Source organism: Vombatus ursinus, unplaced genomic scaffold (genome assembly GCF_900497805.2).
Source record: "Vombatus ursinus unplaced genomic scaffold, bare-nosed wombat genome assembly UNPS02014839.1, whole genome shotgun sequence".
NCBI classification, from domain to species: Eukaryota; Metazoa; Chordata; class Mammalia; order Diprotodontia; family Vombatidae; genus Vombatus; species Vombatus ursinus.
In genome coordinates, this window is record NW_020954617.1 from 6,746,250 (window position 1) to 6,773,979 (window position 27,730).

The 27,730-nt window shown below is 39.5% G+C and overlaps 1 protein-coding gene across 1 annotated transcript; it reads right to left on the reverse strand.

Moving 5' to 3' along the window:
- Positions 1-1,175: 1,175 nt before the first annotated feature.
- Positions 1,176-27,202, reverse strand: ZC3HC1 (zinc finger C3HC-type containing 1). Its single transcript, XM_027840126.1, has 10 exons — positions 27,045-27,202; positions 18,463-18,574; positions 14,481-14,631; positions 13,767-13,850; positions 10,080-10,207; positions 8,327-8,481; positions 5,752-5,995; positions 4,970-5,182; positions 4,243-4,449; positions 1,176-1,652 (listed from the first exon to the last, which is right to left on the reverse strand). Exons 1-10 carry the CDS (start codon positions 27,188-27,190, stop codon positions 1,584-1,586), a joined length of 1,509 nt encoding a protein of 502 aa, XP_027695927.1. The 5' UTR covers positions 27,191-27,202; the 3' UTR covers positions 1,176-1,583.
- Between the last annotated feature and the right edge of the window lie 528 nt (positions 27,203-27,730).

Genomic DNA, 27,730 nt, shown 5'->3' on the forward strand with positions numbered 1-27,730 from the left:
AATATAACCCAAGATTAGTGACCGTGTATATGTATGAAAATAATAAAAGCAGCACTGTTTATGGTAACAAAAAGCTAGAAACAAAAGATTGCTCTTTACTATTGGGGAATGCCTAACGAATTAAGATATAAACGTAAGGGGAGTAGTACTGAATGGTAAGGAACAATAAACATGAAAAATTCTGAGAAACACAGGAAGGCTTGAAGTGATACTGAGTGAAGAAAGCAGAGCCAAAAGAACAACGTACAAAACGATTGCCACAATGTAAGTAAAGTCAACATGGAGAGGCAACAAAATTCTGGTTTAAATACAGAGTTCACTGTTAGTACCATACTATCAAAATTAATAGACAAAGCTTCTGTTAATAAGCAATGGACTGTTTTTCAGGATTCTTTGGGTGTTTATTGGTTAGTATCTGTTGTGTCAAAGCAAAATGTACCCAATTTTTAAAAGAACTATATTAGCACAATTGTAAAATTACAGTGACCAAGATTGGCCCCCTGCTTTGCAAAGATGAGTGGTCTTGGGGGTGAACACTACACATGTTAGACTTTTTCTATGTGCTATTTATTAGTTTGCTCAAGTTTTTTTTTTCTCTTTTTTTATTCTTTGTTATAAGAGATGGCTGTCTGGCAGGGGAAGTGGGAAGAAAACATTTGAGAATGCAGGTGATGTAAAAACAAAAAAAAAGCCCCATAATTTAAAAATATTAGTTCCTGGAAAAGCCAAGTCCAGAACTTTTATAGAACCAAATAAGAAGCCTATTGGGAGTTATGGTTTAGGGCTGAAGCTAGGATCACAGGTCTGAAAAGCCAAAATGGAGTCTGGACATCATCTAGTCTGATTCCCTCATTTTACAGGTGATAAAACTGAGACTCAGAAAGATAAAGTGTCTTGTACACTGTCACACAGGCAATATAACAAACATATCAGGAGCTCCTGGTGTCATCTCAAAGATCAGTTATCTTGTCCACAAGACGATCTCTATTTCCCAAGAGGCCAAGGCAGATTATAAACCTTCTATTCACAGAACTACAAAAGAGTGGTTTTTAGGCTATGCAGTCTACCTCCGTGGACCAGGATGGTTGCTGGAACTGGAGCTGACGAGAAGCTCTCAAGTCTACACTTCCTTAACATAAAAGTCACAATTCAGGAAAAAGACCAGCATCGAGAAATAAGAAAAAAATCATAATGAAATTCTTTATTACTCCTGACATTTTTTCACAACCTTTGGAATTTAAGAGTCATTCCAACACAGCCCCCCTCCCCCACACTGGGCACTAAACGGAGCACTCATCTCCTTGATGTTCTGGACAGTCTTACAATGGTAATACTTTTTAAGCAAAGTAGGGCCCCTGTAAGACTGTCATATCCTACTCTTCTCCAACCATGCGGATAGAGGTCTGCTCAGGCAGATGGATATGGGTGACATTTATTCCCTTTTACAACAGTTGGTTTCCCTTGTGATTAAACCAGCTCGTAAAAAACCCTGTTAGCATCACTGATCCCAAAAGGGTTCAGGTTTTCTTGTCCGGGGGCATATTTCTCTTTCTGCTTCTCTCTATGAAGGGGATGGAATGTTTTCAAGATGAACACATAGACTCCCATTGCCGGAATATTCGGAATACTTTCCTTGATTTCTCAGAGAGACTCTATGGGATGAAAAGATGAATAATGGAGATTAGTTCTTTCCACAGGGACAAAGAGTGATATAGCCAGTGAATTTCTTCCACAAATAAAAGTTATACCGTGCCCCAGTTGAGTAATCAACATTTGGTTAATTGTTGGGGCTGAAAGCTAGGAGGGAGCATAGGGAACAAACAGAATGCCAGGTGGGAAATCAGAAAGCCCGGCCATGTTTAACTCTACTGCAGTATCACTGAAACTGAAGCTATTTCCCTTCTCAGTGAGTCATTCTCATCTACTCTATGTGTGTCTTTTCAGTCATCTGCAAAGATGACACCAGTGTTCTGCCACTGTACAGCATACACTTTTGAGCTGTTCTTCTAATAGTAGTGACAGACAGTGATCAAGTCCTCCTCATGGACAAGGGCATGCCCTCACACAAAATGGCTGGCCAAGGTTAGCTCGATATAATCTGTGGCCAGGGAGTAAAGTGAATTGGCCTTTATTAGAGTCAAACCTGTGGTTGTGTCTTTATAAGCATCATGTTTAGGTCAACAGAGCTAATAATAGGAAAAATCCCATTGTCCCTGGATCACACCAACAAAATGGTATGAAATAGCCAGAAACAGTGTTATACAGGGAGACAAAACAACATCACTAAAAAGGACACTGTCAAGTGACTCAGAAGATTTGACCTTTTCTGCACCTGGGAATCACAACATTTCAGACTTAAAAGGGACCTCAAAAGTCATCTAGTGCAATCCCTCCTGAAAGAGTCCCCTCTACAACATTCCCAACAAATGATCATCCAGAAAATTAAGAAAAACACTTACACTCCATGTTGTAGGATCTCCAGGGAGAATATAAGCAATACGGAGTATCTGACAAGCTACAGACCCTTAACTTAAGATCAATCTAATTCAATTTATAAAATAGGACTTTAGGCTATCCATAATAATTAGTCCATTAAGTGCTTGCCTAAAAGACAGTTACCAAAACAGAGGTGCTAGTAAGGAGGAACACAGACTAAAACAATGGAACGCAGTAAGGTGTAGTGGAAAGGACAATGGAATTAATTTCAGAAGACATGTCCAAAGCCTGGTTCTGCCACTTGCCACCTGTATTACCTTGGGCAGGTCACTAACCTCTCTGGGCTTCATTCTCCTCATCTATAAAATGAATATCTCTATATCCTTTTCAACTCCAAATCCTATGGTCCTCCAACAATGAAATCGAATCTTAAACAGGAAGCGTCCTCAGAGAGGCCATTTATTTCATCCAACCCCTAAAATCCAGGTGACAAGTGATCCCCTAAGCTCTATGGAGGTTCTTTTGTGAGAATACCTCCAAGGTGGCCGTTTCTCTCTTGTACAACTCTCATTGTTAGGACATTTTCCATTTTGCAGTTTAAATCTACCTTTCTGTAACTGCCATTCGTTGCATATCCAGTTCCAAACATGAAACCATTTTCTCTCATTGTATAGGGTAACAGAGAATAGTTTTAATAAAAATTTCCAACAGAACCCTTCACTGAAAACACAGGCCATTTTTCTTGAGGATAAGAGGTCAGTGTTACAGAGAAAGCTGAGATGGCTTGGCTTTATTTCCATGACTTAATATTTGGAACAAATATTTAAGACTTCCAACTCGAGTATAGACTAAAAAGACAAACAGCAAAATTTTTGTAAAAAAAAAAATTTCTGGAGAAAGCTCAAATAATGTAATTTCAATCTACAGGAACACTGTTCATAGAGTTATTAAGGACTATTATAATTCGTGAGCTTTTGGTATCATTATCACTCTCCACAGGCATATAACCTTGCAATAAATTTTGGTTTGGAGTGTTAATAGCATTGGTTTTGTCTCCCTATAACACTTCCTGGAAACATTACTTGCTTTTATGTATTATTTTACCCTTTCTATAGAGATAGATCTTTGTAAGAAGGTCAGAAACTATTTGCTCCAGGCTTTATAATCATCTACTCTGTAGAAAACTACTTAGTGAGCTGGAAATAGAAGAAACCAGGTCTCTTATTGTAAATTCTAAATTATTGTAAATTCTAAAATTCTCAATTTTTATATACACAAAGATTGTATGCATTTTGAATTCCCCCCCCAGAAGTTCTGATGGATTTGTGCTCAATTATTCACACTTGTTTCCCGGGGATAAGGATACAATCTGTGACCATGGAACAAGGAGAAGTTAACTGTCCCATATGAGGAATGAACTCATGACCTTGACATCATAGCACAGTGTTCTAAACAACTAAGCTAAACTGCCAGGGTCTCAATTGCAAGTGACAGCAAATAATGGAAGGAGCAGCTGTTCTGCAACACGAGGCCTGAGCAGCTGGATGCTCATCTGTTTCTGTACTTCTTTTTGAACCCCTAGCAATTCCAGTTGGGAACATAGAGAATTAACTGGAACCTGATGGATGACTACTCAATAAATCACAGAGATTCAATCAGTTTCTTCTCTTTCCATAATGAAACTAGACACAGTACAGTTCGGCTTAAGAAAGCCACAGGCCCACAGGGGCTATTTATAGGCCCTGTCTCTGCCATTCTCATCCCATATATGCACATGCACACATAGAGAAGAACCATGTTTCTCACCGTTGAGTCTGTATCAGATGGCAGGTTAGACTGTCTGTGAGTCAAGAGGATGTGTAGCACGGCCTTCCAGCCTGATTCTGCTGGTGTGCACGTAGCTAACTCATTCTCATAATCCTCTCTGGCTACTTCCATCTGCGTGCTATTGACCCAGGGGCACCAGTCTCGGTGCTGTGAAACTGGATCAAAAATGCTTCTGGCAGATGTGTCCTAGGGAAGGAGGGGAAAAAAAAAAAAGAAACAGTATCAGAGACTGGGAATGCTACAGCAATGAAAAGAGGCATTACTAAAGTTTCAAGAGAAGACGACAGCTGTTGGCACTCACACCCTAAGTCACCTGCCATAATGTACTTTTCCCCTTTGTCTCCTTCACATTTTGCCGATATCTCCTTCCTCATTTTCCCTACCCTCTCAACTCCTTATGCTGGATATAAACTAGGTCTATTTGTCCTTTTTTCTCCTCTCCTTTTAATCTACATTTATTTATTTTTTGACACATATGCCTGAAATATCTGATCCCTTCCTTCCAACTGAGCTTCCAAATTAGTTCCTTCCTTGAAGCCTTCCACAGAATCCATCCTAAAATGTATATTTACTAGCTTACTTAATTATATTGTGTTTATGTTGAGACCCTAAGTCTAATGAATGGATTCAAATTTAAGTCTAAGGGCTGCACAGGACCTCCATCAATCTATACACTATGATTGTCAAATAAGTATGATAGACTTACTGAACTGCTAGAAGAACAAAGGCGTGCCCGCTTGGCTCTTCGGTGAGGGCTAGATGGCACCTCCAACCCAGTGCTATCTCCCTGCCCCATACTTCGGGTCACTGGGCGGCTTCTGGTGGTGTGGCTGGCAGCCTCTGGCTCAAGGCGATCAATAGGACTGGAGCAGTCCCAGCTCCGTGTTCGGGAGATGACGAGACCTGGACTCTTTTCCAGCTGAAGAGACGACAGGAAGAAAACATCTTCAAACATGAAAAAGCAAGATTAATCTGGGGCAGGGGTCTTACCTTGGGGTCTATGAACCTGTAGTTTAAAAAAATTTTGTCAACTGTATTTCAATATTGTTTCCTTTATAATCCTATGATTTTTATCTTTTATGCATTTAAAAACATTATTATGAAAAGGGATCCATAGCTTCACTAGACTGCCTAAGGAATCCATGACACACATGACACACAAAAAAATTAAGACTCCTTGTAGCTTCCCAAAAGAAATGGGATGAAGTTTAGTACTACTTCTTTTTTCACCTTTGGAATTTCTTTCAGTGGTGTGTCAGAACTACTGAGTTTTTCAAAGAAACGTTAGATTTGCAAAACAAAATTATGAATTTGGCCTTTTTAACAATGATAGATTAGAATCCCACATGGTATTCTGAGGTGAAGCCCAACCATTTTAGGAGACTTTAAGCCTTCTCCTCCATCCTGAAAATCTCTGATATTGAAAAGACTGAATTCTTTGACCCATCCCTTAAGACTAGGAGCTAAGAAAACAATAAAAGTTCATACTTGTTCAGAGCCAGGGGAAAATGTGGCATCCTGGCTGCGTGTCACCATTCTCCGTGGAGACACTAATGACAAAGGAAAACGCTCCGGTCGCCCTTCAGGGACAGCAATAGGAGTGCTCGTCAGGCCAAAGGAAGCATCCAGATCAGCCAAGGCAGATTCAATCTGCTGGAAGCCCCAAAGCCCCACCTTTCTCATACAGTGTGAACATGTGATTAGAGAAAGTTGCACAGGCTCCAAGGAAGAACTGAATAAAAGGAAGGAAAGAAAATTGCATGAAAGAGTAACACCTACAATCCACTCATCGGGGGCGGGGGAAAGGTTACCTGTTTAAAATTTTTATTAAATTATACCAAAAACCAATAAAAATCTCTAGAATGGCTGAGAACTGAGTTTTCTTTGTTCAGCTCACTGAGATCTCAAAAAGGATAATCCTGACTACCCCTACTGCTATAGCCCTTAAATACTTTCTTTTTTTCTTCTCTCTTTTTTTTCCTTTTTTATCTTAGGCAATCGGGGTTAAGTGACTTGCCCAGGGTCACACAGCTAGTAGGTGTCAAGTGTTTGGTCTGAGGCCACATTTGAACTCAGGTCCTCCTGACTTCAGGGCCGGTGCTCTATCCACTGCACCAGCTAGCTGCCCCCAGAATCACATATTTTCAATAGTAAACCCAGAGATATCTGAGTGATCACTATAGCTGATATAAGGATCCCCAGAACCTAAAGCTCTTTCTCTCTCTCTACATATATATATATATACACATACATATATATGTATGTATATATGTATATATATACACACATAGATAGATGAATATATAATTAGAATGAATAAAGGAAAAACAAGAGGACTATTCTGAAATAAGAGAAGAATCTAGGATTATTCTAAGAGAATGCAGAGGAGAGTTGATGCTATTGTGGGGATAAGGACTCCACCAAATGCTGAGCATAAAAGAAGTTAACTATTCAGAAATGAGGGCCTCAAAATGTTGCCATATGCCACAAGGGGTCTCTGAAACAAAGTTTGGGAACCATTACTGTATTCTATTTTCAAGGAGGTCTTGCAATTTATATATTCCTCTGGCCCCTCATAAAACTTTTTTCTTTCAAATTAAAAGCATTCCTTAAAACCTTGGAGTCAAAAGAAAATGTTTTAAATAAGTCAAGACTGGATCTGACAGTCTCCCCATCTCTGTGCCAAGCTGAGCAGCTGGAATGGAAACAGCAACCCCGGAACCCAGAGCACTCCAGCTGGCATTTTCTTTAGTCGTTTTATCAATTAAACTGATTCTGTTCCTTACTAAGATTAGACAAGGGACTCCAATGAAATGTTGCATTTGTAAGCACACTGATTGCCAGCTGGCTACTGTGTCTGCAGCAGACAAAAGCAACAAAATGAATGTGTGGAAGCCAGGACTTGGGGTCCTATTCTGGTCCTGCTCCTGAATTTTTCTCTTCTATTTAGGCTCTCTGAGCACCCTCTCTTTCAGTTAGTTCACAAGAAGCACTCCAGAATCAAGCCCAGGATCCTGAGTATGGTGTTTGGCACTATACACACTCTGAAATGGAAGCTAGGTACCATATTAGATAGAGAATACTGAACTTGCAGTCAGGAAGACCTAAGTTCGAAACCTGCTGCAGCAACTAACTGTGCAACCCTTAAGCTCTATCAGCCATAGTTCCTCACCTGTAAAATGGGGATAATAAGAGAATCTACTTCATAGGGTTGTAATGAGGATCAAATGGGACAGTATTCTTAAAGCATTTTGCAAACCCTAAAGAGCTATAAAAACATTACCTATTTTCCCTATCTTATATGTAATAGAAATGATTAATTTGTTGAATCATATTCAACCTGGCGCTAAACTGCTTTTCCATCTTTGTTCTGATTTCTCCCCCTCATGCTACCTGCACGATCCCACATAAATACTGCATTCACTGAATCTACATCAGTGAAACATTTCCTGAGAGCATAAAACTCAGACCAATTTGCTAAAAGTGGTAACTGGTTACTTTGTTTACAGAAATCTTCCCTGTTCCCCAGAATTGAGGGCACTCTCCCTCTCTCCTATGCTGCATTTATCACATTTTACATTACAGATATTCGTGTTCGTGTCATCTTCTGTAATGGGCTGTGGCTGCTTGAGTACAGGAGACATGTTTTTCATGCCTGTGTTGGTATTAATGATTCAACATAAATGTAACTGAATCATCTTGTGGTCAGTTTGCATTTCTTTGCTCAATAATCATAGATTATCCTCTTATGTTGCAGAGAATCAGATTTTAGAACAATGGTCTAAGAATTATGAAATATTATGAGCAAAGAGTAGACCACCTGATTGGCTTAGTGAGCTCCCCATCACTGAAAATGTTCAGGTAGAGGCAGGACGACAATTTGTTGGAGCTATTTTACATAATCAGAATAAATAAAAGGAAAAACAAGAGGAATGTCCCTTCCAACTCCAGTGTTCTTTGAGGCTAATAAGTAACATCACTCTCTCCCCGTTATTGACTCTCAAAATGAGGAAGGTGTATTCGTGTTACCACTCCTAACCCTAGCTGTCGTTCACACACTAACCTACATGACCAGCCACAGAGAGCCAGGACACAGGCAGTGACAGGGACTTGGATGTCGGAGCCCAACTGGGCTGGAGCTTTTTCCCCATCGCTCCTGTGTTCAAGTTCATCTTCAATCAGGTGTAAAAGAAGGCTGATCTTGTCCTCAGTCAGGCACTGCAAAGGAACCAAAGGGAAAAAAACAACTGAGGCTAAGGCAATCAGCAAGGAGACGGTTTTCCAAGTTGCTTATGGCACTGCTGATTAACAAACATGACAGCATAGTTATACTGAGCAAATTTGGCCCCAGGGAAGCGCTGAAAAAATACACTATATTCCCTTCTTTTCAGAGGTAGGGGACTACGGGTATAGAAAGCTGCATACATTAATATACAATTAATGTGTAATCGGTTTTGCTGAGCTTTTTTTCTCTCATTTTAAAATGTTACAAGGAAGAGCTTGTGGGTAGGGAAATATTTAAAGATGAAAGTTATAAAAAACAAAAGATGTCAATATAAATGAGATTTTTTAAAAATATGACAGTGATATCTTTTTTTTCTCCAGTATTAAGTAACTTTCAAATCACTGATTATAGGCTTTTCTCTGAAACCTATAAAAACTCAATGTAGATATCTGGAATGGGCAACGGGTTTGTTTTTTGCCACAAGAACAGATAGGTTAAATTGTTATTATGAATAATAAAGAACACTTCCCCTGGTAAGGACAGAAGAACATTCCTAATCCATACCAACTGCAGAGGTTAACAGTTTGGTGCATCAGGTGGAAAGGCTGATCAGCAATCAACCTTCACATAGCATCAAAAGAGTGATCAGAAGGGACAGGAAGAGCACACAGTGGCAAAATGGACTAAAAGGGGCCAAAATTATTTCATGATTTCCTTTCAAGAAGGAGATTCTTACTTCTCTTTTAGATTTGCACTTTAGAGGGTCAAGGGAGAAAGGTAGGAAATGGATTATTCTAAAGTCAAGTAAGCTAGAGAGGCAATGTAATATAGTGGACAATACACTGGACTTTGAATTATAAGACCTGGATTCAAGTCTTGGCTCAGACAATTACTAGAAAGTCATTTTACATCTCTAAATCTCAGTTTCTTCATTTGTAAAATGGAGAAAATAATACCCTGTACTATCTACCTCACAGGCTTACAAGGAAAGCACGGTCTAATTCATATAGTCCTAGAGAACACGAAGTTAACTAGTGCCAAGTAGTTTTAGTTTGTAATCAAGAAATGACTGAATTATTTTATTTAAAGAAATATTTCCCGATGGTACAAAATTGGGAACAAGTTACTAAGTGTCTGATGAGCCTATTACAGGTATATTCCACTGAAAAAGCCCTCTCCTCGACTGACAACAAAGAGGTGGACTGGCCTTTCCATGACAATATGAAATATGTCTTTCTACTTAAAGAACTCTGGTCCACATAATGACCAACTTCAGTTCCAGGAGACTGATGACGAAGCATGCTACCCACACCACCTGAAAGAGACCAGGGACCCACGTGCAGAACAAAACACATTTTTTGGACATGATCACTAGGAGAATGTTTGACTAAACTATACATATCTGTTACACAGATTTTTTCTTATTCTTTTCCAGTAGTGGGGGGAGGGAGAGAAATGGTGGTGAGGGGTGAGAAAACAGATATTTGTTCATCGAAATACATTAAATTAAAAAGAAAACTCAAAGCAGTATGTGTTATGTATGAGTGATTGCAATAACTGGGTCCAATGTAGGATAGACAAGGAAATTTACCATATTTTTCAAGTCATCAGGTTTCAGGGAAGGCAGCTGGAGGTCCAGGTGACAGAGGCTTTGAAAACGATCTAAGAACTCATTAAGAAGGGCAACAGGCTCATCCAGTAGTAAAATTCCAAAACGATCTAAGGGGAGGGAAAAGATAAGAAGTGTTCCATTTGGTTTTTACTATATTTCTGCTCTCTCCTTCCTCACTCTTCCCCCCACTCCCAAGGTTTTTTTTTTTAAGTGTCTGAGGTCATCAGTGGAACCATTTCCCTGTGGTTCCTCTTATTAACTTGGAGTGTACTTTACAAGTTTGATAAGTGGATAAGGCTTAATAATGAAAGCTAACATTTATATAGCATCTACTATGTGTAAGGCACTGTGTTAAGCACTTTACAAACATTATCTCCTTTGATCCTCCCAATAACCCTGGGAGGTAGGTACTATCATCATCATCATCATTATTATTATTGTTATTATCATTATTCCCATTTTACAGTTGAGGAAACTGAGGCAAACAGAGGTTAAATGACTGACCCAGGGTCACCCAGATAGTAAGTATCTGAGGCCAGATTTGATCTCAGGTCTTCCTGGCTTGCAAGCCCAGCTCTCTAACCACTGTACCATTCAGCTGCTTATTAGTTGTGCACTTCCACAACCCACAATGCTGTACATCCTTAGACCTTGGCTAGAGATGATTTTGTTTTCTTGGGCAGATGCATCTTTTTAATTCTGCCACTGAAAAGCATTTCCTGGGTAGAGGTCAAAGTAAAAGTGAGTGAGCCCAAACTGTGAGTGTTATAGCTTTGGAGTTCCACCCATTAATACCATTGGCTATTTCATGGGCTCCAGAGGTTACAATTTCAAGGAATGGAAAATCAGCAAAGAAAGCCTGGCTAAAAGAGTTGTTAAAATCACTTAGTTCATCAATACTGTTCCAGTCAGTGTCTAAATGAGGTTTCCCAGAACATCTAACATTTACACCAAATTTTTATAGCTAGCACATTCTTCGGCTCTGCATGAACTTTTTTTTGCATGGTATCTGGAACATAACTGGACTGGTAGAGGGTAGGAAAGGAAGGAAACTGTCTACAGGGCCTAAATGAAAACAACTAAAATTGTGAACGGGTTAGTATGATCCACAGGACAATATGTGAAAGATAAGTGTCTATTAATCAATTGCTATGCAGAGACATGTTCCTGATGGGGAAACTAGACTAACAAACAACGCAAACAGACAACAATTTGGGATGGAACCAAACAGTAAAATAAACTGTCTGTGTCTGGCTTTTGACCTCATCACTCTACGGAACCCATGCTCTTGTCATACCCCCTAGATGTAGCTGTGTTCCCCCAAGGCCCCCCTTTTCCTGCACTGTCTCACTTGGTGATCACATGATTGGCATTCATGAACTCATCTCTATATTCTATATTCTTTATATTCAGGCCTCATTTTTTCCTGAACTCATCACCAACTGTCTATTAGACACTTCAAATGTCAGCATAAGTCCCATATGTACCTCAAACTTGACATGTCCAAAATATAACTCATTATCATCCCCACTAAACTCACTCCTCTCCTAATTTCTCTATTCTGCCATCCTTCCAGTCACCCAACCTTAGCATCACCTCAACTCCTCATCCCACATATCTAATCAGGTGCTATATTTTCCTTTTCTATTTCTACATCATTTGTAAATGTACCCTTCTCTCCATTTACACAGCCACCACCCTAGTTCAGGTCCTTATTGTCTCTTCCCTGGACTAATTATGATACCTCCCCAATCCAATCTACCCTAAACATAGACAACCTGATTTTCCTAAAGCCAGTCTGACCATATCATACTCCTCCAGCTGATAAACTCTTACCTTCTATCACCTCTAAGATTGAATATAAACTCCTCTGTTGGCACTTAGACCTCTTCATATCCTGGCCCCATCCTACCTTTCTAACCTTATTACATATTTCATATTCTCTTCTCCACAAATTCTGTAGCTTGGCCATACTGGTCTTATTGTTTGCACTCCATCTCCCTTTACACTAGCTGCCTCCCATGCCTGGCATTTACTCAATTTCCCCCCTCCCCTTCTTAAACCCGTAGTGCCCTTCCAGACTCAAATCAAGCACCACCTTCTGCATTAAGCTTTTCCTGGTCTCCCCAGCTACTAGGCCTCCAACCCACTAGGGTTATCTCATATTTGCTTTTTATGTGGCTTGGACATAGGTTCATGTTGTCTCTCTCCCCTATCTCCCTTAAAATGTAAACTCCTTGAGGGCAGAGACTGTCAATTTTTAGTTTGTATTCTCAGCAACTAGCATAAAGTAGGCAATAAAAACGTCTTAGTTGATTGTAAGAAACAAAAGTGCCAGTTATCTAATAAATAGTGGATTTTGGAGTCAGGAAGCCCTGGGTTCAAGTTCTACCCCCGATAGACACAGACTGTGTTGACCCAAGGCTGGTGATTTAACCTCTTAGTGACTCAGCTAACTCTTTAAGACTCTAAGTTTCAGGGTACTTGTCTTATCTGCATTGTAAAGGGAACTTGCTCACCAGAAGTTTCATTCACAAATGAAATCAGTGATCCAGACCAATCCTCCCCCTTCCAAAAAACTCATAAGACTACTCATAAATTTGGAAAGAAATAATGTGTTGCTTGAAAATTCATTTCTTACCCATTACAGATATTCCGGCATTTAAACTGATTCATAAAACAAGCACTCATGTCCATTGGTATTCTATACAAAGTGTGCAGAAATACTGACAGGCCTTGGTGGGTTACTATGATCCCTCCCCTCAGAAGAGCCAGCAAAACCAGGAGTAATAGAACAGACTCCACACTGCCTTAGCAATTAGAGCAAGGAATGAAAATACATTCGGAGACAAGGATGCACAATTTGAAGATTCCAGAAAGGAGAGATAATCAAAAAGAGTTAAAATGACAGAATTCTCACTGAGTTTTTTTCTTGGCAAGCAGGGACAATGAAAGTTACAAATACAATTCTAGTGATGATAAGAGCAATGTTTGCTCTGCGCTTAAGAAATGAATTTTGTTGCACTCTTGAAACTGGCTCAATAGAATATTTCCCATACTTGGAGGTAGAGAGATTGTAAAAACACCATACACCTACAAATTACTGACCATTTAACTTTCTAAAGAAGGGTTCCTTCTATACTAGGTATCTTTTCTTAGTCCCCAAATTAATACCAGAAGATTAGACTGAAAGCACTAAACAGAAAACCATTCAAATGCTTATTTTACTACAATTTTATTGTGTTAACTATTTTCTTAAATAGTCAAACCATCAGGAAGAAATCTTGATTATAAAGCAATGAACACTATATGTATTTTACCTATAACATATTACCTCTGCTTCTTTTTCTTCATTTTTCCCTTCTTCCTTTTGTTATGTGTGTGTATGTGAGTGATACTGAACTCCTACTTTCTCCCTCCAGATTAAACTGAATTCCTTGGTCACCCCACCTCCACTCTCTCTTTTCTCCCAATGGGGGGAGGGGACCTGAATGTGCAGGCAGAGTTGCCTGGACATGCAGAAGCCTCCAAAGGAGACCTGGGTCAAAGGATTTTCCACCCATGCTTTCTATTTAAAGCAACACTCTTTTGGAAGGAAAAAGTGATGACATGAGGAAAAATCTGACCCAAATTAAATGGCAGGTGGCTGGTTTCAGGAACAAGTACCTGGGCAGGGGCTGTCTGGCCAGAAACAGAACTTCTCATGAGCAGTACACAAAGCTTTCTTCAGCTCGGCACATCTTTCATTATCTGAAACCAACATCAAGAGCAATGTATTTAAAAACAGTACAAAGATACCTATAATCATTATTAATATTTTAATTTACTTGTGAACCTTTAAATATGCATCCAACACTCAAGAGCCCTTAAAAGTATATATATATATATATATACAAGAAAATTGCAAATAACTGAAAGAAAACACTCAAAACACATTTCTCACTCCCAAAAATATTCCAGATTACACTGATCCTGTATTAATTAGGTAGACAAATGAGTACTTTGTCAGATTATCATTGGGCAAGGAGTGTTAAAGATGTACACTGGCATGGAAAGAAAACAAATTAATACCCCAGAAGAATAATCCTTAGAATTATAACCAAAAACATATTATTCATTTCCAACTACTTTGAATATAAACACCCCAAAAACTCACAGAAAAGTGGGGCCAATAGGGATGGAGAGATTACAAATTAAAATGTGGCAACTACAGACTTAAATGAAATCAGGTATAATCAATGCATCTATTTGTGAACCAAGAGAAATGACAGATCTTTTCAAACATTTCAAAAAAGTTTATATACTATCCCAAGAAAGTACTAACTCCCTATGTGAATAAATATGGAATACAGGAATGTCACTTGCCCACTTTATACTTACATCTGTCAAAGTCAAATGCTGGCTGCAGGCTGGCACACAGGAAAGCCTGACAGCTTGAACACCTGAGCATGTCACATTCAACTGTGACCCAACCATACTTTGCACAGACCAGGGGAGACAGCTCATGGGGTTTGCCTGCCCATTTCAAGGAGTTTTCATGTTAAGGAAAATACTGCAAATACGTCATTTCACACTTCAATACTTTAACGACCTGTGATTTCATCATTGTTTGTATTTCCTCCATTGATTCGGATCTGCAAAGTCTCTGAAAGTTTCCTATGGTGTGGCAAAAAAAATTCACCCTTTATCCAACCTTATGACAAGCCTCTATAAACTTAGCTAGGCTGGGTTTTTTTCATAGTTCATTCACTATTTTTAAATTTAATAGTATTTTATTTTTCCAATTACACGTAAAGACAATTTTCAACATTCATTTTTTGAAAGATTTTAAGTTTCAAATGTTTCTCCCTCCCCAAGACAGCAAACAATCTGATACAGGTTATACATGTGCAATCATGTAAAACATATTTCCACATTAGTCATGTTGTGAATGAAGGAACAGAAAAAAAGGAAAAAACATGAGAAAGAAAAAAAAGCGAAAACTGTATGCTTCCATCTGCATTCAGACTCCATCAGTTCTTTCTCTGGATGTGGATAGCATTTTCCATCATGAGTCTTTTGGAATTGCACTGCTGAGAAGAGCTAAGTCAGTCATAGTTGATGATCACATAATGTACCTGTTACTGTGGACAATGATCTCCTGGTCTGCTCACCTCACTCTGCATCAGTTCATGTAAGTCTTTCCAAGTTTTTCTGAAATCCACCTGCTCCTCATTTCTTACAGCACAACAGCATTCCATTACATTCATATGCCACAACTTGTTTAGCCATTCCCCAATTGATGGGCATCCCCTCAATGTCCAATTCTTTTGCTAGACTGATTCTTGAGCAACAGATATACAGTCTATCACAAAGTCTGTACTTGCAGTCTTTCCACCGTGGAAGAACCTGCCAGGGTTTATTCTCCACTGTCATATTCTTCCCAGCATCAAAGATGATATCTAAGCTATAGGACACTGAATTAGGCCTTTAATGGAGTATTAAAAAAAATTAATAAGGTGAAGAATTAAAATAAAAAATAAAAACAAAATCTAACTACTGGGATAAGGATTTGCTATTTGATAAGAACCGCTGGAAAAACTAGAAAGCAGGGGGCAGCTAGGTGGCACAGTGGACAGAGCACCAGCCCTGGTTTCAGGAGGACCTGAGTTCAAATCCGGCCTCAGACACATAACACTTACTAGCTGTGTGACCCTGGGCAAGTCACTTAACCCCACTGCCTAGAGAAAAACAAAAACAAAACAACTAGAAAGCAATCTTAATATAAAAGATTACATTAAAAAAAAAAAGCCTAAAGAATGGACCCATGGAATGGGGTAAAAATTAATAACCAAAGAAAGACCAAAAGACCAAAAAAGATCATTTCGAGTATACAAAAAGCTTTTACGTGAACAAAATCAATATAACTAGAATAGGAGAACTGCTGACTGGGGGGGAAATTCACATCAAATATCTCTGATAAAATCTGATATCCAAAATACACAGGGAATTGACAAAAATACGTAAGACCAAGAGTCAATCATTCCCTGAATAAATGGTCAAAGGATATGAACAATTTTCAAAAGAAGGTTTCCCTATCAACAACCATATGGAAGACTGCTCTAAATTACTAATAATAAAAGAAAAATAAATCCAATGTTTTACCAAAAATCTAAAACTCATAAAGATGACAAAAGATGGGAATAGTCAATGCTGGAGGTGGAACAATGAATACCGGTCATATATCCCAAGGAAGTCAAAGACAAAAGTAAAGTTCTCATGTACTGAAGGATACAAAAAACTGTATACAAAGTTGGTGCCTGTCAACTGGGTAATGATAACTGTGCTTTAAAACTGATGCAGAAAGAAGTAAACAGAACCAGAAGAATATATACAATGACAACTTTGTAAAGGTACACACTGCTAAGAGAAGAGAACTCAGATCAGTGTAATGATCAATCTTAACTCCAGATGACTGATGAAAAATGCCTTCCTCTTCTCTGGAGAAAGGTGGTAGATTATAAGTACAGAATGAGACCTCTGTCAGACAAAATCAATGTGTTGATTTGTTTGGCTTCTTCATTTCTTTGTTTTAAGCAAGAGTCTAAATAGGGGTGAACAGGTACTGGAAAGTGACAGTGATATTAATGGCACATATATTTATTTTATAATTGACTAAGCTGCATCTGCTACTGTGAAATCTCAAAAGAGTTTCTGGTAAATGATATACAAACAAGAGTGTTGTTTTCTTCCTTTTTTTTTTTTTTTAAAAAAAAAAAAGGCAATGGGGTTAAGTGACTTGCCTAGGGTCACACAGCTAGTAAGTGTCAAGTGTTTGGTCTGAGGCTGGATTTGAACTCAGGTCCTCTTGACTTCAGGGCTGGTGCTCTATCCATTGAGCCACTCAGCTGCCCCTAGCAGCGTTGTTTTCAAACCTCTGGCCACCACACTCTCTCTTTGCTGTGTCCTGGGACCAAATAACTGGAGAAAATCTATTAAAAAGATCCTGAAACAATAAACAGCAATAAAGATTCAACATCCATTTTTTGTATCCATCTGAGTAGCGCCTGCAGAGCCATTAAAAAAGACATACAGGGTGTCACAAAAATTGTGGTGTAATTTTAATCTATTAAAGCTTTAATAAGTACTACTAATAATAAATAATAGTAATAGTAATAATAAAAGATATGCAGGGTATCAAAAAAATCTTAGTGCAGTTTATTAAAGCTACTAAAGCTTAAAACAGCACTAAGACTTTGGGGACATATGTATACATATGTATGCATATAAATCTTTACACATTATATATAAATCTTTACCTAGATATATGTTTATATAAATCTTTATATATAAATATAAATCTTTATGTATATAAATCTTTATACATAAATACAAATCTGTATATTAATCTTTTAAAAACATAATAGATCTACAAGTGCTGTTACTCAGATGAAAGATGAAAAAAATGAACACTGAATTCCTACTGCCATTAACTGTTTGGAGACCCTTTTAATACATGCTGTAACAGACTTGAAACATGCTGGGAATAAATCTCCCCACTATCCAGGGCACTAGTTAACGCTCTCTTTTTTTTGGTGATAAGCAGTATTATTTTATTTTTTTCCTTAATAATATTTTATTTTTTTCCAATTATAGTTTTCAACATCCATTTTTGTAAAATTTTGAGTTCCAAATTTTCTTGCTTCCTCCCTTCTCTCCCCTCTCCCCAAGACAGCAAACAAACTGATGTTATACATGTACAATCATGTCAAACATATTTCCATGTCAGTCACATTGTGAAAGAAGAACCACAGAACAAAAGAGAAAAAACTGGTTAACTCTCAATAGAATAGTTTCTATCTATTTAAGAGGGATATGAGAAGACCAAAAAACATCGTTAAGACCAGGAAAATTGACTAAAAGGCTTGAAAACAGAATTTAGACATAAAGGTTAAAGAAGTTGGGACTATTCAGTCAGAAAAAATGAAAACAACTACGAAGAATAAAAACTGATTTAAATCATACAAAGGTTTCCCCCTCCCTAGATGGTGGTATATTCTTCATTTCTGCTGAGGAAAGAAAAAAAAGTCAATGGGTTTAAACTCTATGCCACAAAACTTAGGCATAAAAAAAACGAGTGTTAAAGCAGGCAAGTGTTGTTAAAACTCCAGAAGAAGCTACTGAAGAAGGCTGTCTCTGGACTAGGTAAAGTAAAACTGACATTCCAAATACAAGACTTCTAAAAAAGACTGTATTTGGCAATTTTCAGTGGGTTTTGTTTTAAGTATAAAAAGATAAAAATTGAGGTGGGGATAGGAATATGGTGCTTCTGAAGAATTATAACTTCAAAGCTCACACTGAATATCTGTCCTTAAAAGGATATAGTAAATGTTTCTACTCTGTTAAAGAAGGCTTCTTTGCTTGTAGATTCCAAAGGAGGTTCTTCTGCTTGAGGTGATCCATTAATTGACTGGGACAAGGCAGGTGTATCCTCCCTAAAAAACAAAGTGACGTATCTGTAAAAAGATTCTTCTCCTTCCTGTCTCCAAATCCCCTAATGTTTGATCTACCTTACATCCCCAAACCAGAGTGATTTTCCAAAAACACAGTTTTCACAATGTTACTCCTACTCAAAAACCTTTGAGTTCCTCACTGTCTACAGGAGGTCTTCACCTAGAACCTATGAACTTAAAAAGCCTTTTTTTGATAATTGTATTTCAATATAATTGATTTCCTTTGTAATCTTACATATTTTAGTTTACACATTTAACAACTTTTTTTGGAGGGGTCCACAGGCTTCACCAGATTGCTTGCCAAAGCAGTCTCAGATACACAAGAAAGGTGAAGATCTCCTGGCCCTATTTTTAAAAACTCACATTTTATATGATAGTTTATGGTTTGGAAGTCTTCTCACAACAATCTAGTGAGGAAGACAATGCAGTTATTATCAGCCCCACTTTACAGATGAGAAAACTGAGGTTCAGAGAAGTTAAGGGACAAGGCAGTCACCTCCAAGGGCTCCCTTTTGCCGTTGCTCCATCCCCCCAACCCAGACTGCCCAGAACTTATCCAGCCTACTGGACTGTTCACACTGCTTGGATGAGATAGGAGTCACCAACTCTAATCCTGAGGAGACAGAAGCCTACCAGGTTTTACTGTGTTTCTTGCCATTGTATCTTAAGGCCTCCAAACCAGAGTTGTCAAACATGGCCTATCACACTCCCAGTGCTGCCAAAACCATATTAGAATGTAACTGGGAAATATTTAACAAAATAAAAAAATATAATAAAACACAGATAACATTCCATTTTAAAACCAAGTCAATACGCAGCCTGCAGGGATGTTTATATATGGATTAGTGGCCCATGTTTCTATTTGAGTTTTAAACCACTGCTCTAAACCTTACCATCTGCACTGCCTCTATACCTTCTTCAGATCTGGCACTGTTATCTGACCTACTGACATAACCTAAGGCCTTGCCAACTCCACCCCCCCACCCTAGCACCCTTAAGACTTACAGAGCTTCTCATACATCTTCCAATTGAATTTAGTTTTACGCACTGTCTCTCCTAATCAAAATATGAGCTCCCTGACAGCAGGGACTGCCTAATATTTTCAATTTGTGTTCTCAATGCTGACCACAGTGCTTGGCATATAGCAAGAGATTATTAAATGTTCATTCACTCATTTGTTCATTGGTTCATTCATTTGTTTGTTCGTTCATGCCCAGGAGCACACTGCTTGTAAATGTTAGAACTGGGACTTAGAGGATCACAGAACTTAGAGCTGAAAGGTACCTTGCAGATGACATAGTCCAATCCCTTAACTCTACCACTGAAGAAACAGGCTCCAAGAAGTAACATGATCTGCCTAAAACAAGCTGGAGAATCTCATCCTCCAAATCCAGCACTCTTCCCACTGCACCATCCTACTCTATAGAGTGTTTTTTTAGACCCACTTAAGACCCTCCATAAACTGGCTCCAACTGACCTTTCTAATCTTTGAATCCACTCCTCACCTACCAGCCTCTTCTACTACAACTCAGAATGGTTTACTTGCTTTCTCCCCATTTCTTTCTAACTTTACTCATGCAAATTAATCACAGAGAATGTCCCCTTCATTTCTCCTTGTCAAAAAATATTTAAATTTCAAGGATTTCAAAGAAATTTCATCTGTTCCATGAGTACCATAAACACAAATTATCTCTTCTTCTCCTTCCTTCAAAAGATGGAAGAAGGGTGGGAAGGAGAGGGAAGGAGAGGCATTTGCTCCTGGACTGTGTTCAGGCTAGTATGGAATGGGAGGAGCGAATGAACAGATATTTATTCCTTGGTCCTGTCAAAAACTAAACTCATTAACTCCCTCCCCAAACCCTCTCTCTCTCTCCTCTTTCTAACTTTCTTATTGCTGTGGAGGGCACCATCATCTTCCCAGGCATGCAACCTAACAACCAAGGCATCCTCAACTTCTCACTGTCTCCGCCCCCCATATCCAATCTGCTGCCAAGGCCTTTTCATTTATTCTTTGTAACATCTCTCACATATTCTCCCTTCTCTTTTTGGACACTGCTACCACCCTGGTTCAGGTTCACACCTATACTACTGTGAAAGCCTGCTGGTTGGTCTCCCTTTTACAAGTTTCTACCCACTCCAGTCCATCCTCTACTCAGCCGTCAAAGTGATCTCCTAAAGTGCAGGTTTAGGGGCAGCTAGGTGGTACAGAGGATAGAATTCCAGCCTTGCAGTCAGGAGGACCTGAGTTCAAATCTGCCCTCAGATACCTGACATTTACTAGCTGTGTGCCCTTGGGCAAGTCCCTTAACTCCGACTGCTTCACCAAAAAGCAAAATAATAAGGTGCAGGTTTGACCATATCACACCCCCCCCCCAATTCAGCAAATTCCAATCCCTACCTATTATCCCCAGTTCAAATATAAAATTCTTTGGCATTCAAAACTCCTGAAAATTTGACATGTTATACCTTACACTCCACTCCATGTACTCTTCAGTCCAGTAACCCTGGCCTCCTTGCTGTTCCTAGAACAAGACATTCCATCTTCTGACTTTGGTCATTTTCACTAACTGTCCCCCATATCCAGAACACTCTCCCTCCTCATTTCTACCTCCTAACTGCCCTGGCTTGCATTAAATCCCCATAAAAATCTCATCTGCAGCAGGAAGCCTTTCCTGTTCCCCTTTAATTCTTCCCTCTGTTAGTTCCTCTTTAAGTCTTCCCTCTGTTAATTATTTCCAATTTATGCTGTATACAGCTTGTCTGCATGTTGTCTTCCCCACTAGACTGTAACTACAGAGGAGGGAGTCTTCTGCCTTTTCTTTGTATCTCCAGCATTTAGAACAGTGCTTGACATATAGTAGGCAGTTAATAACTGTTTACTGACTGATGCCCTCCTCCCTCAAACCCACCCCTGTAGGTCCCAGTCTCTGATGTCCTTATCCCAGTCTTCCCTATTTTTCTGCTGTGCTCTCTGGAAACCCTGTTTTAACATGTTAACAAACCACCCTTTATAGTTGGCCTGCGCCCTCACTGTGGAAGATGTCTGATATGTATTTAAATAGGTATGTATGTACATGTTGTTTTCTCCCCAAACCAATACAGCTCCTTAAAGTGGGGACTGTTTCATTTTTGTCTTTTTATCTCCAGAATCTAGCATAATGCCTGGCATCCAGCAGGTACTTGATCAATACTTGTTCAAATTGCTTAAAATTAGAAGTTCATCTTAACACACAATCCTATTTTCTGTTCTTTGTATGTTTACACTTCTTAAGCTCATAAAGATATTTTTAAAGTTCATAATAAAATTTGTAAATAAATGAACACATGGTGAACATAATTGCTTTGTACCATTTGTGAATTTGATAAGCAAGCCTACTAGGTTTTATCCAAGATATTGATAAAATGTTAAACAGCACGTGACCAAGCACCGCATCCTCCTTCCAAGATGACACTGAACTATTAATAACTACTTTTTGGATCTGGTCATTCAGCTGGTTCCAAATCTACCTTCCTGTATTACTGTCTGGTCTAACACTAAATTTCTCCATCTTTTCCACAAGAATAGCATGAGATAAGTTACTCAAACAGTTCCTCTGTCAAATGCTTCACTAACATTTAGGGAACCTGTATCTACAGCATTTTCCTGATCTACCAGTCTACTGACACTGTCAAAAAAATTAGCTTAGTCTGACATGACTTACTCTTGAGGAAACCATGGCAGATCCCCAATCACTGCTCCTTTTCCTAGATATTTACTAACCCTCCTTTTAATAATAAATATATTTTAGAGTTTTGCCAGGAATAAAAGTCAATCTCACTGCCCAACTGCTTGCAGACTCTATTCTCTTAACTTTTGTGAAAATTGGGACATCTGCTCTTCTCAAATACAATGACAATGGTCTTCATTCTCCACGAATTTTCTTTTTCTTTTTGGAAAGCAATTGGGGTAAAGGGATTTGTCCAGGGTCACACAGCTAGTCAGTGTGTGAAGATGAATTTGAACTCAGGTCCTCCTGACTTCAGGGCCAGTGCCCTATCCACTATACTACCTAGCTGCCCCTATTCTCCATGATTTTTCAAAGTTCAATTGACAGTAGTTCAGCAATCACATCCACCAGTTTTTTTCGTACCCTGAGATGTGGTTCATTTGGTCTTAAGTAACATGAACTAATCAAAAGCAGTTAGGTGCTCTTTTACTATATCCTTGTTTTGGGTTTCATATCTCTATTAGCCATTTCTTTTGTCCTTCCTAGTCCAAAGGTAATTCTCCTGGACAAAGAAAAGAGAAGCAAAATAAAGTATGATTCTGCATTCCCTCAGCACAGTAGAGTGGAAAGACTGAGAAGCCCTGAGTCAGGACACTTGATTTGAAGCCTGCTTCAATACTTACTTATCCAAAAAAAAAAAAAAAAAAACTAACTTACCAGCTGTGTGATGTTGGGTAAGTTGCTCAATATTACTCACTATCTCGGAGTAGAGAAAGGGGATAATATTTGTAGTGCCTACCTTGTGCGGTTGTGAGGATCAAATGAAAGATCTATAAAGCACTTCGTAACCTCTTCAGGCACTGTATTAGTTATTTTTATTGTCCTAGCCACCCCGTGCAGCACTCTTTTCCCTTCTTTGTTCCTACATTAAAGTCTGGTTTGTTTTTTTTTAAAGTGTGCCTAACGATGCAGCTCATTCTGAATCTTAGCATTCCTAACACTAATGTAAAGGGACCAAGCCATAATCCTGCCACAATCTTGTATCAACTCTCCTCTGTTGTCTACCTTGCCCTCCATCTTATGCCCAGCTTTTTAACAATCTAAGTTGGTAGATGAGATCTTTGTATATTCATATTGTTCTCTTCAGACAACTCCCCTTTATTTCTTCATTGGAATTATTTCATTGTGTTTTTAGAATTAAATTCTTGAGAGTTTCCTATCTCTCTTGGGTTGATTTTCCCTATACAATTTTGGGCCATTAAAATCCTACCTATCTTTCCTCTGAACCCTGGAAAGATTGCTATCTATGGTGCATGTCAGATGATGCATGGCTTTCCTCTCCTATATCACAAATTCCGAGATGGAATTGTCATTGCTCCCTCAAGGTTCCCATCATTTCTCTCCAAGCAACCAGTTTCTCCTTTCTGGTAAGAATAAAATACTGAAAAGCAGTTTCCTTTATTGCTTCCTCCACCTTATGAAAGTTACAGTTATCATTAAGGCAAGCCAAGAAATCATTAGCTGCTCTGCTTTTGGCTCCAGCAGCAGATCACTAGGGCTCTGTGTGACCTAGTTTCTTTATCTATAAAATGAAGAGGTTAGACTAAATGACCTTAAATCTATGATCCTATACGCGGATAAGTGAAGTCCTCTATCATTAGATCTTCACATAATATCAAGATACAAGCTCTGTCAGCCTTGTAATCTGTTTTCTGATTTCTTTCTTCTGCCCAGTTCATCTGTAGTACACTTAAATGATGAAGGAAGCTGGACTAGATGACCCTTAAAGTTTCTTCAAGCTCTAAATCTACGGTGATAATTCTGTTCCTGCCTTTATTATTCTTCACCCAAGTTCTTTCCACCATGCTTCTCTCTGGTTCTTGAGTTTCCTCATCTGAGTATATCTTAATATAAGTTGCTACTCCATCCCAATCTATCCTACTCCTTTTGAATGGAGTATCCTTCTAGAACCTTTCCAGATCCACACTCTAATCTAGTTTATGTTCCTTCCCACCAAGTCTCAGACATACTTCTGAGGTCAAATTGCCTCTTTGTATTTGAATCTCTAGTTTAGCTTGCTCATTACTTCCCACCTTTTTTTGGAAAGGGTCCAGATTTTTATTTCATCAATAGAAGCAACTTCTCTATACTTTAGAAGACCAACAACTTGTTTGTTACTTACAGTCTTAGGGAGCTTCCTGGAGGTACTGAGAGGTTAAGTGGCTTGTCATGGTCATGTACCTAAAATAGAGGCAACACTTGAACCCAGGTCTTCCTGTCTCTAAGCCCTCTTCCTATCCATGATGGCACCCTGTCTCTTGCTTAACACCCATACTTGGTGCATTCTGTATATCTGAGGTTACAGGTTTTATTGCTGTATGCTTTCTCGGATTTGGGGGTATTTTAAGGGCTACCTAATACTATTCTTCTTCCTAAAGTATAGCTTCTCTCTATGATAACTAGCTTGGTAAAGATATTGTTTTCTTCCTCCACTTTCATTTTCTGTTTAAAGCCTTTATGATTAGACTTGCAAGATTCTAGGCAAATATATTTTTACTGGCCCTTAATAGGTACATTCCATCCTTGGCCAAGAGCTTATCGTTACCAGATTTCAAGCAAAGGTCCAGAAATCCAACATCTACTCTCAGATACCCTCATTAAACATTATCTATCTATCTATCTATCTATCTATCTATCTATCTATCTAGATAGATATATTTTAACAATGCTTCATACACAGCAGATACCTAATAAAATTTATTGAATAAATGAATATTGTACCCTCCTTCTCTTGGGCAGTACTGAACTTATACAGTTCACTAACAGAAATAAGTTTTTAACTAACAGGACTACAGAATCCTACAGCAGTCCAGATTAGCCCAGGTCCTGGCATACAATGACAGATTTTATTTTATATCTGGTCTCCCAATCCACCTATCCCCAAAGCTACATAGAAACTAATGATCACAAAATAAAGAGCCTTAAGAGAACCCACGAAAAATAACAGGAGAAAGCATCAAAGTAACTCTCTAATGTCTAAGAGGAGAAGGGCATGGGTATTTCAATATCATTCCTGAAAAGGAAATGAGGTGGCTGGTGTCCCTACACTGATGATTAGAAATTGAAGAAAACTCTTGTAGTATCTGATCACAGCAAAATAAAGACAACTCAGTTGAGTAAGGCCAATGGCAGTGAGGCCAGAAGGACTGGACTCATACATCCCACTCTTTCCAATAGCCCCTGCCTAAAAAACAACTCACAATTACATAGTGCTTTCTAGTTTACAAGGCTCTTTCCTCATAACCACCACTGTGGGCTTGTGAGGCCAGAGCATGATCATCTCCATTTTACAGATGAGGAAACAAGAGGCACTGTGTGAATTTGTAGTGGAAAGAGCACTTAAAGACTTGGTTTTGAATTCTGACTCTGCTACCTACCTGGTGTAAACTTGGGCAAGTCACTTACAACTCTCTGGGCCTCAATTTTGTCATCCATGAAACTAAGGTGGTTGTATTAGATGGGTTCTAAAGTTCCTTCCAGTATTAACACCCTTCATTCTTTCCAGAATGCTTTGATCTCTTCTTTGTCCCCTTTGCTTTCTATCTTGTACTGTACTCATCTGTGTACCTGTTGTATTCCCCACAGTCTAATGTCAAACTCCTTGAGGGCTGGAACTTTTGTCTTTTTCTCCTCAGGGCCTAGCATAGTTTCCTTGCACATAAAGGATCCCTAATAAGCACATATAGCACTGAACTGAAATGGAACATTCTGCAAAATCTAGGAAAGCTCATCCAGCCCAAATTGCTCTGTGCAGGAAAACCAAGACTATACCTGGGTCTGGGCCCTTATTTTTTTTGTTTTTTAAACCAGAGGTTCTGAATCTTTTCTGTGGCAGTCTGGTGAGGCCCTTTTCTTGGAATCATGTTTCACCTACTGTGAGTTGTCCTGAGGAGCAAATGAAAAAATGTTTGTATTATTATGCCCGTCACATAGTATGCCTTAATTATGCTCATTTCCATTATTATAATTATTGTTGTTGTTGCTTTTGTTATTGTTGTTATTGCAATTCTCTGATCCTGGATTGCAATCCTCTGGCTCTGCCTCGAGAGGACTCAGCTTCAAATCCTACTCCTGATGTTCTCAACGGTAGGTGCTACCCTGGACAAGTCACTTAGCCTGCTGGGGCCTCAGTTTCCTCATCTGTAAAAAGAGGTTGGATTACACGGTTCCTAAGGTCCTCTCCAGCTCTAAATCTATGAACCTTTGAAATACGTGCCCAAATCCTTTATGAAGTACTTCGTGCCTCCAGTTTAAACGGTTGAAGGCAACGCTACGTTCCAGTTAGAGACTGGTGACAACAGAGGTGCTCGCGCATTTCTTTCCTCTTCCCCAGTTCCCGCACCTCTGAAACCTCTCTGCCCTCGGCGCCCAGGCCAGGCCGCGGACGCCGGCTGCGCTGGCCCGCCAGGCCGCAGCCCCGCGTTCTCTCTCGGCCTCGCGGGCCCCCGCCGCGGGGACCCCGGCACGTAACGCTAACGGCTCCGAGGGAGTAGCTTGGGCGGCTCGGGGCGGATCCAGCCTCCGGCACCCGCCTTCTCCGAGGCAGAAATCGCGGCCCTCCCCCCGCCCTCCGGACGACGAGAAGAAGACGATGAGCGGCCTCTCCGGCCTGCGTTCATTCAGCCCCCCGTCCTGAGCCGGACCCCCGAAGCCTGACCCCTCCCAGACAACCCGGACAAACTCACACATCCGAGCCTCCATCCTCGGGGGCGATTCCTTCGTCTATCAATTGCCGGACTTTCTGCGGGGTCACCTCTGAGGAGCGGACCGCGGAACCCCGAGTTTTTTCGCCTCCGGCAGCCACCGCGGGCGCAGGACTGAGCGCCTCCATCTTGGTCCTTCCTCAAAGTTTCCCCCCGGGTCCTAAAAGCTCAAGTACTTCCGTTCCGGGCTGACAAACGCCGCCTCGGGAACTGTTAGCTCTCCTCCGAAGTGCTGGGGCTGGGAGGTGGGAGGGCCTGGAGATGACGACGCACCTCTGCGACAGCTGCCCGGGGCTCTGGTTCTTAAGGGTTTTGTCATATTGCACATTTCACATAGACTCAGAGAGCTGGAAGAGGGCCTCAGAAGTCATCTAGTCCAACCTCCTCCTTTTACAGATGAGGAAACTGAGGCCCCAGCAGGCTGAATGACTGCAAATCAGGGCTTCATCTATTGTTTTGTTTGTCTAGACGTTTAAGAAAATGATGGTGAAAATATTAATAATACAGATTAAACTTAAAAGTGTATCATGTGCCTGTATATACACATATGTGTGTGTGTAAATATATATATATATATATTTATATATATATATCAATATATGTATATATAAATATATATATATACAGAGAGAGAGAGAGTTGTGAAACATTTACCAGCACACCCTTGA

Coding starts and splice junctions, on each gene's coding strand:
- ZC3HC1 (XM_027840126.1), bottom strand. CDS start 27,190: ATGGAGGCGCTCAGTCCTGCGCCCGCGGTGGCTGCCGGAGGCGAAAAA. Junction 18,575..27,044: donor GAGGATGGAGGCTCGGATGT/GTGAGTTTGTCC, acceptor TTTGTTTTTTAG/GGAGGATACACCTGCCTTGT. Junction 14,632..18,462: donor ACAGAGTAGAAACATTTACT/ATATCCTTTTAA, acceptor TAACATGAAAAC/TCCTTGAAATGGGCAGGCAA.